The following is a 13,854-nucleotide window of genomic DNA, read 5'->3' as shown; positions in this document are numbered from 1 at the left end:
GCGGAATGTGTCCTTGCAAATCGTACCTGAATCATGACGAAGAGGGGTATGTAGAAGCTGCCCAGGGTGGCGTAGATCTGATAGAAGAAATTCTGGCAGACGTAGCAATGGGACGGGCCTGTCTCCGAGTAAGTGTGCTCGTTGCCCATAATAAGCAGCGGCGGCAGACTGATGCACGCCGCCCCTAACCAAACGAGGCTGACGTAGATGATCATCCGCCGCGGCGTCCTCTTCACCCCGTATTTCAGTGGTTTCGTGATGGCGCAGAATCTGCGACAGCAACGTGGGTCGCACGGTTCACACGCGTCGCCTCGTCGACGGTTAACAAAAACAGCGGGACGCTATCCGATTAAATGAAACGACGCGGCCCACCCCCTTCGTTCCCGACGCGAGCGTCTACGTTCTCGTTCCCCTCCCCGTCGTTCGTTCACCTCGACTGGTTCGCATCGGGACCAGCACCCTCGTCGCGAGGTCCGTCAACTTGCGCGACGCGTAAAGAAAATATACCTGCTCAGGGGTTGCTGAATCATCCAGTCACCCTCGATCGACGCGTGTCCACGTTCCAGTTCCATTTCTGCATCGAGCTACTGTGAATCACCCTCGCGTGTCTCTTTGCTTTCGTACTTCTGAATTTTTTCAGATTTTCGTCGTTATTATCGAGGAGCTTTGTGGATGAGGGATTGCGTTTGACATGTGTGATTCTCTTGTTGACGAATGAAATTTTTGTACTGTGTATTTTATGAAAAAACGATATTAGTAGACATAAGTCGAAAGGTGAATCATTTGTCTCAATGCAATTCTCAATGCAATTAATTTATTTTATCGCTTCATTTCTGTCGTCCTTCTTCCAGAACGCTCGATAATTATATCGCACGATCCACTAATCTCCTCGACTGGTTTTGCGAACAATTTTGTTCGTCGATCGCGCGGTACAGGTAACTCGGTTTCAGAGGACGTAACTATCCGGGGAACTCGATTTACCGTGAAATTTTCGGTGGTCTCGAGTCTACTCACCTATCCACGGAGATCATGCAGAGGTTCAGGATACTCGCCGTGCAACTGAGCACGTCGAAGCTGACCCAAACGTCGCACATAATTGCGCCGAAGGACCAATTACCGGATATCTCGTAGAGCAACGCCATCGGCATTACCAGGAGGGCGACGCAGAGATCGCTAACCGCCAGGCTAACCAGCAGATAGTTGCACGGCCGTCGCAGCTTCCTAACGAGGAACACGGCGACGCAGACCAGAATGTTCCCGATCACGGTCCCGACGATGATGCTGCCAAGCACCAAGGCGATAAGTATTGCCTGCGGAAAATCAAATCGATGGGTCTCTTTAATTCTTCGTGTGTTTAGTTTTCCTCCACTGTGTTTAGATCACAAGAGTGCTACAAGTTTACAACGCGAACGACACATTTACAATTTTTCAGGATTTAGATTTAGATAAGTAGAGCTACGCTGGAATTTTGATTAGTATTTTAAGCTAGGAACCAAGGCGATAAGTATTGCCTGCGAAAAATCAAATCGATGGGTCTCTTTAATTCTTCGTGTATTTAGTTTTCCTCTACTATGTTTATATCACACAAGAGTGCTCCAAGTTTACAACGCGAACGACACATTTACAATTTTTCAGGGTTTAGATTTGTGTAAGTAGGGCTACGCTGGAATTTTAATTAGCATTTTAAGCTCTAGGCGTTTACTGTTCAATAGCAAACGACGTGTCGTAAATTTGTTACTTAACACACTGCTGACCAGCAAATTTTCTGAAAATTTACCTCATTAACCTTTGCTCGGCTATTGTTTTGGCTCGGCTATTATTCAAGTCTTAATATTTCTTTTTCGTATGATAAAAAGTATAACAATCACCTACGTGTAATGGTACACCATAAGTTTTGCAAATATATCGGGTCTTATAAGCAAGACACAACTCGAGATATGCAGAGCAAGTAATTACACTACAAAATTTCCAACAGTGCGCCGTGAAAACAATAAAGATGCGGAAAAAAGCTTATTACGAGTTCACTCGTGGATGGTCACCAACGCTTGGCCACGAAAATACGAGTTAACTCGTGACTGGTCAGCAATGTGTTAACAAGAACCCAAAGAACTCCACGAAACCTATTTTCTTTCATATATTTGTATTTAATTATTTGCTTCACTATATTTGTTTCACATGTACTTTTTTCATTTAACACACAGTTGAACAGTAAATCTGGTGCAACCTTAAGTTCTTTTATGAGGTATCAACCGTTCTCTGACAGTCAGAGCGCACTGGCAAGTACGCTCTGGCAAGCGTAGCGAAAATTTCCCGACGACGACTCCCTTTCAAAAACAGGGCTGCATTCTGCAGCGGACGCGTTCCGCTACGATGCACAAAGTAAAAAAAAAAAAAAAAAACAGAGAAGAATGACCACGTGTTTCGACGGAAGTCTGGCTCTCCGCTGGCGGAGATTTGAATTCACTAGATTACAAATTGCGGTCGGAGTTAGGGGATGAAGCGTGGTGAATTTCTCATAGAAATTTGGGGAACGCGGACGAGAGCCTTGGCAAAAACCAGAAACCATCCGCTCGCGGCCTTTTGGAAAGGCAGAACACTCTGTTAATGTCGATGCACCTCTGTGCACTGACATATGCAAGTGTAAATGGGCGACAGATGTGTACGCGCCCTTCAGTGACTCTTGGCACCCCTTATTGTAATCAGACATCAATAAAAACCGTGTTTGCTGTAATGGTTCATCAAACGCACCGTTTACAATTTTTTATCAAAGTTAAATAGTTATTATTTCGCAGGAGGTCGTTGAATATTTTTCCTTCTCACGTGTATTCATTTTTTCATCGTTTACGAATACTAAATACATTTGCAACAAAAAGCACTCAACGTTCTATAATTGACAGTCGATATCATATAATATAGCAAACGTATTAAAGAAGAGCGCTGAAGCACAGAAATTAATAACACAGATAACAGTGTATCGATAAAGTAAATGGCGATCAGCCCTTACAGTGAACGAGCGCCAGCTACGAACCGCGGTTTTTCTGATTCGCGCGAACAGCGGGATATTAACGAGCCGCTGCAAATATACTGAGCCGCGATGCGACCATTCGAAACGATGTTGGGACGGTAATTAAACTGCGCGGACCGTTCCGTTTAATTTAAGATAATCTTAACGCACTGGGACGCGATACACAGCGACGTCAGCTGTATTCGCGCGGTATTTATCACGGGCTCGCGCGTGTTTTGATCGGGAAAAATGACGACGTTATTACAGCGGCCGCGTGCACACATGCATCATCGAGGCTTCAGCGTTACTGCTCGCGAGTAACGGGGAATCGCGCGATTATTCCGCGTCGCGGGAGTTGGCCAGCGCGGAAACGTATCCGCGCGATTTGCATCAGCGCGGCGGACCGAGAGCGAAATCGACAAACAAACGGCACCCGGAAGAGGACGGGCGCCCGCGGTGGGCGGTGGAAGAGACCGGTTCTCCGTTGGCAAAGGCGATTAAATCGCATCGTGATTTGATTAAAATGAAAATCGCCTGCTCCCTGGCGAGTGGTCGTTTTTGGCGCGTCGCGCTCATTTTGCGTTTATAATCGCTCGAGTTTCCGCTCGCAATTTCATTTATTTCAATGGAATTTTCTCAAAGGCTCGTTCTGTGATTAGCCAAGTTACTCGCATTCGAGCTTGCATTTCCCACCGTGCGTTCAAGTTATAATAATTGGGATAATCTGGTTTTACGTAGTACGAGTCTAAAATGTTTCCGACTTTCACTGTTTCTAGTCTGATTTATAGAAGATCATGTGTAATGTATGCTATTAGAAACGTTTTTCGTGACACAAATTGAGAATGTTTTAAATGAAGTAAGATAGTAAGTTGTTGTTATTATTAAGTAGTGAAAAATGTTTTATTAGACATATCAAAGGATCCTCACTCTGAATCATAAATTGCCGTTTCATTCATTCTAGTTTAATAATTCTAATTCATTTGGAAAAACAACCTATGGATGTAATGCTCGAATAAAATAAGTGCTTCTTTAGTGACTTAATACCTGAACATGTATCATTGGAGACCAACGTTTCTAGAAGGTTTAAGGAGATCTACCAGTACTTCTTGTTGGATTGTTTAATGTTTCTTTCGATATACGACACTTATCCAATTCACATTTCCAACTTTTCTAGATTATATAACTAATGTGCTTCAGTAGGAAGATTACTATTTTTTCTGGATTTTTAGTGTGCACATTCATCGAAGTTAAGTAAGCATGGCATATCATTGATTAAGAAATAAGAAAAAAAAAAGAAAGCGAATGGTGATCAAATTTTGTGTCGAAAAAACTTGATCGAAACTACATTTACAAATTACATCTAAAGCAAACGAAAGTTGATTGTGTAGCGAACAAAAATGGACAGTAGAAAGCATTAACCCTTTGCGGTCGATGACTTTTCGCGTGTAAATGAATTTATATAGAAATTAACATACGCAAGTGTTACATTTTGATATATTATCTATGTTTACAGTTTGAAAAACACAATTATCGAAGTTCAAGTTCTGTAGTTGCGTTTCGTGTGATATTTTACATAAACACTTACCAAGATATTCTGAATTGAGTCATCGCTGCTACTTCCAGATTCACTGATATCTATTACTCTAATTTTTCTATTTCTCGTACACGATACTACACCACACGAACATACGTACAATTCAAAATCAAACTCGCGTTGGAACTTTCAAAACGAGTAGTGGAAAACCTCGCGACACGTGCGCTTGCTACGATCGTCGAAACTGTACTGAAGCTAGACACATCGTATTCAAGACTACAGTCGTAGAGGAATTTTACGTCACAGTGTCACTTTCCAACGAAAAACATAAACCTATTCTCGAACCAATACCTCGCATCTATCAATTACAGATAACGAAATTCAGTATAAACAGAGACTGTTGATTCTCGCTCGTCACTCGAGCTGCCACGCGAAACATCGTGGCGAGTGAGAGTCGCCATTCGAGCGCAAAAGCTCAATAACCTTCGATCAAGTCAAATTCTTTTATCACTAATAAATTGTAACCTCCAAAACATTTGACTAAATGCCTCTCCCTCCGTTATTCAAAGGGCTACGAAAAAGTTACACTGTGAACTGATGACTCGTGTACAAATTTTGGTACTCCAATAGGGTTCTCTAGATACATAAATTTACTTAGCTCTCGTCCTTCGACAACTTGAGACAAACAACCTTTCCCTGCACCGATTTCTTCCAACGTAATTTCGAAATTGCACGTCTATGTAAAGTGATCCAATGTAATCTTCATCGTCATGGATTAGCAGAACATTCTCACCCCCGCCAGATCCCCTCGTTTCCCTGGAAGCGACTGGTACAACAGCTGATCGTCATCGATCGACGCAGACCCGACTGATTCCCTATCTCGTCTGCTCCCACAGTGATAACAACACCCCCTAACCTTGTCTTAATGTCAGTTCTCGATCGCGAATGTGTTGCGCTACTGCTGGTCTAACGCTAGAGCTGCCTTAGAGCGGTAAAAGTCGAGAGTCCTTGCGCGCTTGTTTCCGCGAGCCTGGCTGCGAACTCGAACTTAACGCTCCACTCCGCGTGCACCATAATGGCGGTCGACGACGCTGGGAATACGTTCTGCGAGGTGCTGGGAAGTTAGAAGCGTTGCAAGTTTGATTGGCTATGAACTCTGCGCGCGTGTGTGTGTACAGGTGGAACTATCTTTTCTCGGATAATTCTGTAGTTAAGAATCGGTCCAACGCGTGTCCATTTTCGTTTCGTTTGATATTAAAATATATTCAGATGAACGATATTGAATCTCTTTATTAGTAGAAAAAATTGAAAACTTTATATTTTATTTTTATACAGGATTTCTATGATTTAAGATCTTTGTAGATTTAAAAAAATTGATTTGAATTAGCTTAGTTCTCAGGTATAGAATTGTACGGAGGAGTCGCCTGTATTTTTATTTTTTTATTTTTGAATGGAATAACGCACTTAAGGACGAGTTTTAAATAGTATCTTAGGGAGCAGTAGGCGAAATTATGCAAGCTGATATATCTCTTGTTAGTGTACCACCCCGTGAAGGCAACTTTTCATCTTTGCACAGCACGACGAACGATGATAAGGAAGACGATCTCTGCCTTCTAGGAAGCAAGTTTTGACTCTGTGTTACAGTAATCTGGGCCAATAATTCTTCGACTCTTATTTTACTTTCGTATCAGCGAAGTATCACCAATCTTCTTAACGTTTCTTAATGGGTTCTTGCTCTGTTTGTACTACTTAGTGACATTTTTTGCAACAACTCAGCTTTGTTAACTACGCGTACCTTCCCTTAATTACTATCGACTTTTATTCAAACTTATTATCAGTAGCTCTATGTAATACCTGAACGGGTATAACTTTTAAATTAATAGCTTTGAAAAAAGTGAAGAACTTTCATAATGATTCTGATGGAATTAAGTGACTGCAATCAAGACACGTGTGAAGATACTTTTTATTATTTCGAACAGCTCTACCAGTGTTTCTCAAGCTTTTCTCATTGCGAAACACTCTTGAAGTTCAAAAATTGTTTAGCAACGCTAGAGTGAATTTGAGTTTTTAGTTATAGCAAATGATAACACGGATATATGAAATAAACAAAGTAAAAATTTATTTCAATTCTTAAAGAAAGCAAACAGTGTTTCTTTCAGAATTTTTCTTGAAACACTAACTGATCGTTCGCGCGCTCGAAACACCAATGCTTCGCGGAACACAATTTGGAAAATCACGAGTTATACTAATGACGTAGTTAATGCAAATACTTGGACCACAGCGTTACTAAATAGTCTCCTCGAATGCAAATGTTTCACGAAAATATCCAATTATTTGTTTAACGAAGATCTACGAATACTAAATCCGAGCAAGCATAATACGCTTCTAATCTACTTTCTTCATACGTGATTCAGACAAACGTTCGCGTGTGCTATATTCTCCGCAATGAAAGTGCGATTATACGATGCAACATGATAATTGAGCTACAGATGTCTGTACAAACTTATTTCTATATAAATACATCTAAAAGAGCAATTAAAAAAATTGAAATTTCTTGGTCCTCTAATGAATAATTTTTACATAATTTTGGATATCATGTTCGTACTGTACTTTCTTCAGATTGAAATTTTCCATAAATGCATAAACAGTGGCAGAAAAATAAAAATTTGAATAATAAATAGAAGAATCGATTTATTTCTGACCATGATAGAATTGCTGATTATCCATTAAATTTACACAGTTCTTTGCGCTTGGTTTCATGAGTGACGAAACAACAGGCAAGAAACAACGAGAGAAATTGAAACTACAAAATGGAATCATCGGTTTCGACGACGACAAAAGGGAAGCTCGCGAGATTTTCGAACACGTTCGTATTCAGCGGAAGTTTCAGCGTAAATTCTCACGTGATGGAATATTTCATCGAAATGAAGAGGATGCTTTTGTGTACGCGTTCCAGTAATTTATCCTCGAATTCGAGAGAGCTTCAGGAAAAAATTGGATATACGCGCGGCGCGGTATCGATTCGGTAATTTCTATTCAATTTTTCAACGTTCTCCACCCTTGGCTGCACTTCGAAGTTAAACATCGTCCATGTAAACGTCCGAAGCGTTGTGTATGTAATATATAGATGTTAAACATTTTTCATACAGCTCCCATTTTTTCAATTAACGCCACGGAATTTCATCTTGAAAAGGAATCTTATATTTTATTTTCCATCCCTCTATGGCTGTGCTACACATTTTAATTTCTAGAAATAACTTTAACTAATAAATTTAGTGAAAATTCTGGAAATATTTTTAACACGCGTAAACCTTCACCTTAGCGATCATATAACGCGAAAATGTTATGTGACTGTATGTAAGCATCAGCACCGTACTACCCCCTTAAAGTTCACCATTTTCTTGGAATTACAGAATGTCAAATGTTACTTCGAGTAAGAACGAAACTTCAAACCTTCCAGCTAAGGGAAGTTGAAATTCGAAGTCTTCTTGTAAAATGGACATCTGTGGAGGGTGAAACTGAAGAGTAAGATGTTACACGTGTACGACAGATAGCAAATGAAAACTAAAACGGAAAGAAGATTAACATTAATAATAGCTGTAAAAAATTCAATTGTTCCTGATTTTTACAGTTTCAAGAAATTGTTTCGAAAAACAAAAGTCAAAACGTAAGGTGATCTCGCGAGATTATAATGTAGGTTGAGAACAGAATTTTATATATTTTTGCTTCGACTCAGTTCCTTCTCTTAACTTTAGTTTAACTTCATTTCGTTTTCATTCGTATCAAGATTCTTATCAATTTTTCTTATAACAGAATATAGAATGTCGTATCGTATTCCTTCTTGCAAAGCACTTTAATTTTTCTAAAGTGTTAGTGCAGTCATTTTAAAATTTCACTTCTGATAAGATAATGGCATTTCTCGTTACTCTTTTCCTAAAGTCCATACTGCAATTTGTAAAGTTTTTAGAAAATGTATTATGGATTCTGTTCGTTTGAAATCCACAAAGTATCACCTCTCAGTTTGTGGACCTGGGCCCTTGGTAACGTTTTAAAAGAGATTGCAGTCTCCAAAATGATATCAAGCTATGGACTACGTGCTTAGACTTAAATTATTTGTATGATTATTCTATAATTAATTAAACCTTAGTATTTGTTAAGCTTAAGTATGTAATTATTGTAATGTTATTTATTTAACAATTTTGTAATTAAATTATTTGTATGATTATTGTATAATTAATTAACCCTTAGTATATGTTAAGTTCAAGTATGTAATTCCTCTAACCCTCTATTCTCCTTTGTAATAAAATTGTAAATGAACACATTTTCCAATCCAAAGTGAGAAATAGCCATTTTTATAATTCGTTATCGCTGATTTATAGAAAATATAACACAAACGAGTCTATTTTCGATCAAAATTCCGACTTTGACAATCCGACACACTGTGCGTCGACTCGCGTGCCGCGATCTAAGCTGGCGCGTGGTTTCCCTCAGCGAATTCCTACGAAGAGACAGAGAAACGGAAACGTCGTTTAAGGTGAATCGAAGGAGATCTGCAATCCCGATGCGCCGCCTATAAAACGGCTAAAGAGAGCTTGGAAGTCTGGCTTTTAAGATTCTTTTCGAGTCCGAGGGGGAAATCCTTCATGTTTTACGTGCCTCGGGCTTGCCTCGCCGGAATGCAAAAACGGGTGAACTTGTTTATGGGATATTCAATAGATCGAGCACACTCGACGTGCGCATTAAGGATCGCTGCGATTCCTCGAAACCACTGGGAAACGTAACGAGATATTTCGCGACGCAACCTCCACTTTGCGTCCTGCTACCTGAAATATCCGCAGCGTGTCGTAAAAACCGAGCGATCCAACCGAACAGGACGAACATCTCGTGAATTAATCAATTTTCGTTTCGCATTTTTACGCAGACGACGCGCGTTACTTTAGAATAAAAACCACGTCTCAAAGAACGCTGGAATATTTTTCATTAGCCAACGTTTGAAACCACCCCCTCCGCAATTCCCGCGAGACATTGTCTCGTCGAAGGGGTAGTTAACCGAGCCACTTTACCCAGCCTTTTATCAAATCTCTTCGAAACGGGACAGGAATTATTTATCCAGTTATCCGCGAGTTTATCCAGACTCGCTAATTAGAGGGCCCCACGGCCTCTGCCCACCTCCAGCCTCGACTAAACTAATTATATACTTATCGTTAACTGCGCAGCTCTCGAACTTCCGACCGCAAGAACTTCGCCAAGCGACAAGCCTGATTTAAGTATACGCAAACACACAGGGCACGATTATTCATGATCCTCGCGATAATCTTCGTAGCAACGATCTTCGTTCGATATCGGCAGCGTTCGTCGCTGTCAAAAGTTCCTGGGCAACTTTGATGGGTTTCGGTGTAATCCTTTGGGGGCGAGATTGTTCCGCTTGGAAGCCGCGCGGAAGTTCGTTACACGGTGGTGTCGCGGGTTTCAGGTACCACCGACGTTTATCAAAAGGCGAATCTCGACAAAGGAAGCTCTGGTGCGGGGATGACACGGATTCGATCGATTTCACTCCTTGCGTAATCAATAAAATTTAGAACAGAGGGTGAAATCGGAAATGAGGCTGGATGTTTAGAGAGTAATCGCGCAATATGTGATACGATGCGTTCTGGTTAATTAATATTCGCTATCTGGCGAGTTTCTCTACTTTCTGCTTTTACTTTGTTGGATTATTTTAATGTAGAAATAGGATCCTGGTTATAAACGGTGAAAGGAATCTACTAGTTTGAGTGGGCCTTTAACTATTTGTACTTAGGAGCCAGAAAGAGAAACACGTGCAGACTTTTAATTATCATTTAAATAACCAATGGTCATTATTTTATACGCATGACAAGTATACTCGTCACTGCCACTTCGCCATAACAAGTATACTCGTCAAGCACAGTTAACTGGTTAATTAAGCAAGAGGATTCTAGATTTTCTATCAAGTGTCTTCATTGTTCGTATAACTCTCGTAACACGTTTAGACATCCTTCCAAGTCTAAGAATAAAGAACTTCATTTTGAAGAATTCAAAGAAACTTTTATTTCACCCATTTCCAACATCGCTATTATCTCTTTCACTTTTTAATTTAATACTTGATTTAAATTGAAGACAAATAAAATGTTAAATAATGAAAAGTGGAAATTCTACAACCGAAGGAAATCGAATATGACGATTGTCAACGCAAACGATTTTTAAAGACGAGTGATCGATCGACTCGAAAGGTGTCGCTGAGGCGATGCCACTTTTTACAATTTCCCCATGTTTTACCCTAACCGCACAAATGCGTCGATAGAACAGCCACATAACAGCCTGTCTGAATGGTTACGGCTGGCCGTATGACACTAACGCGAATGCAGATCCGTAACCTATTGAGTGGGGAATTCGCAGGCCACTTGCCAACTGAATGAGGACCGCGTTTGTATTAATATCGCGAGAGGCGCTAGAATTGTCGAGAGCGGCGTTACAACTGTGCGTCCCTGTTGTCCGCGTCTCCTGTTAGAGCAATCCAGGTTCGAATTTCATCTCCTTATTCTAAACTCTACCCGTTTGCACGCGAACTTTGACAATAGAAACTATTGCTAAAACAGCAATTTTTAGTTTCTAAATTTTCTCCTAATTCTTAATTTTTATAGTTTCCATTGCTGATCCAGCAATAGAAAATTTCCATTTGAACAAAAAACTTGAGAGAAACACGGATTTCTCGAAAAGCTGCAGCGGAATAAGTTTAACTCCCGTAATTACTAATCAATACCGATGTCCCCTCAGAGGGGATAACTCAGAGGAGCGCAAAATGCTATACATTGAATGCACCCCTGCGAGTAGAGGGGCAGCCATCTCGGTGAACAAACTGCTATTTAGTACACGCGTTAAACTCAGACGCGCGTAATCAACTCATTGACATGTTACATCGTTAACCCTTTCGCCTGCAATATCGCGTGAGAGACGTGATAAGCTGATTGCGCTACACGCGACGAACGCTTGCTAATACTCTTGGCCGCGTTCGGACGTGTAGACACATCTTCTTGAAAAATATCAGAAAGGTCTTCGAAAGGAATATTAACCCTTTGACTAAGACAGTCTTTGAGACGCATCAATTGTGCCATACAGTAGAAATTAATTCGCGACGTAAACTTTTCGCTAAGCGTGCATTTTAAAAAAAGTATAGTCAAATATTCGAAACATTGAAACAATATCATTAATTTTCTTGTAGTCTGCATCGTTGCATTGCAATTTTTTTAAGCACCTTTTAGGAGTTTACTCCAAGCGCCTCTAGGCCCAAAGGTAATAAAAGGGTTAAACACAAAATGGCTCGACGCGTGACCAACCTTTTCTTCTCACACCACGCGATAACAGAACTCAAATCGTAAGACATTAAAACAAAGCGTTCAAATATTCGAAACACTGAAACAAAATCATTCATTTCTTCGTACTCTGCATCGTTGCATTGCAATTTTCCTAAGCACTTTTAGGAGCTTACTCCAAGCGCCTCTAGGCCCAAAGGTAACAAAAGGGTTAAACACAAAATGGCTCGATGCGTGACCAACCTTTTCTCCTCACACCACGCGATAACAGAAATCAAATCGTGAAACGTTAAAAAAGAAAGCATCCCAAACATCCACAACAAGGACAATCGAGTCTACCATACCTGCGTGGCCGTGTAGGGGGAATTTTTCCCTGGGAATCCTCGGAGAAAGTCGTTGGCGTCTCGCGTGGCGACAGTGGTCAGGTTGAGAAGCAGGGTGCCTTCCGTGGTGTTTGCGTTCTTCCCCTCCATACGAGCCTAGTCGCCAGTCCGGAGCATCCGAAGCGCTCCCTTCGTCGACGGCTACGTCATGCTCCTTCTCTCCTCTCGACCGTGGGATTCCAGGGAGGCGAGGGCCGTGCATGGGAATCCTTCACTCGATTCCACGGACCGCGACCAAGCTCAGCCGTTCGTCGTTACCGCTGGCACGTTCCGGCCCTCGCGGCTCTGAAATCATGCAGTGATCGGATAGAGATCGCTTCGATGGGGTGGCGAGGAGGGCGGTTGGTTCGCCGTCTACGTCAACTATGAGCGTATGAAGATGGCTGTTCTGTTCTTGGGTGAAATGGATAATTAGAGTCGGATTGCCGCTGGGATCGCAATCCCGCGTGGGTCTGCGCTGCGGCTCGGTAGGGGCGGTTTTGGTACTTTCCTGGGAGAATCGAGGGTGGCGTGGAAGTGGTGACGTCAGCGGAGGAATCTTCTGGAGGATGATACGTAAAATTTATGGTATCGCAGACTAATACAGTGTAACGTATAGAGTGTCATAATATGAGGAATCAGTGTTTAATATCGTGCATCAAATTGTGTTGTGAGCATCGAGTATGTTGAAGCATGGTTATTTAGTAGTGGTCAAGAAATAGTTATCCGTGTGTTTAATTTTTTTTTAAATAGCCACGGAACGGATCAGATTCGCGACGATGTAATTAAAAATACAGATAAACTTCGAACATCATTATATAGAAATACAATATTAAACGGATTTTAAATTTGAACAATCGCTCGAGGAAAATATAGTTGGCGTAAATTATTCTCTTTTGGCCACGGTTGAGCGAAAACAGCCGGGGAACGCGAGACGAGGCTGGCGATCGGAGCGTAATTAATTCTGGGCCGAAGGTAATTAAGAGCCAAAATGGCTTTATCACTGCTGTCATTAAGGCGCGCGGGAGCTGGGAGTTCGTAGTACGAATTAAAATATAAATTAAGCGAAAAGGCGGGAGTAATAAATCATACGGGCGTATTGAGTGCGGCGGTGGCTTTGCTGTTCGAATTACTCGGATTCCTAGAATTATCCGATATTACGCGCTGTCGTTTACGGCGAGGACGCGGAATGCTCGACTGCTCGCCAGGGAAAGCATCCGACGGCCGTTTCGCGGTAAAAAAAATATTCGATGTAGGAGTGCCTTCGATGGACCACGTGACACTGAAATGGCGAGGTAAAAATGCGAATTATTCCAATAGAATAAAATATGCGACTCGATGGGATTCCTGAGATTTAATTCAAGGGGAAGCTCTTTAAACGAGCCCTCATACGAGTCTATTGGCAAAAATTGTTTCTCTGACAAAATTCTCATGCACTACTATTATTTTTAACGAAGAGAAACGTACGTCCTTTCAAGTATTTTCTTTCAAATATTTCTTAACGAGCCTCCAAGTGCTCCTCGAATTGTAATAACTTACGAATACAAGGAGCACAATATTGCTGGTCCCAGTGGTAAGGTTAACAATGGATGAAAATATTGCATTTTCGATGGTTCTTTCCCCTGT

The 13,854-nt window shown here is 41.3% G+C and overlaps 1 protein-coding gene across 2 annotated transcripts in view; it reads right to left on the bottom strand.

Moving 5' to 3' along the window:
• The window catches only part of 5-ht7 (5-hydroxytryptamine receptor 7), a 124,399-nt gene extending 111,933 nt beyond the window's left edge, over window positions 1-12,466 (bottom strand). For both annotated transcript variants that reach the window (XM_076892626.1, XM_076892627.1), the window contains exons 1-3: window positions 12,211-12,466; window positions 1,015-1,310; window positions 27-270 (exon numbers count right to left, since the gene is read on the bottom strand). In XM_076892626.1, coding sequence (XP_076748741.1) covers window positions 27-270; window positions 1,015-1,310; window positions 12,211-12,339 — 669 coding nt within the window. In that variant the 5' untranslated portion in view covers window positions 12,340-12,466. The remainder of the gene's footprint in view (window positions 1-26; window positions 271-1,014; window positions 1,311-12,210) is intronic.
• Window positions 12,467-13,854: the final 1,388 nt, after the last annotated feature.

Source organism: Xylocopa sonorina, chromosome 3 (assembly GCF_050948175.1).
Source record: "Xylocopa sonorina isolate GNS202 chromosome 3, iyXylSono1_principal, whole genome shotgun sequence".
In the NCBI taxonomy this organism is placed as follows: domain Eukaryota; kingdom Metazoa; phylum Arthropoda; class Insecta; order Hymenoptera; family Apidae; genus Xylocopa; species Xylocopa sonorina.
The sequence above is the reverse complement of the archived record's forward strand: the minus strand, read 5'-3'. Positions and strand labels throughout refer to the sequence as shown.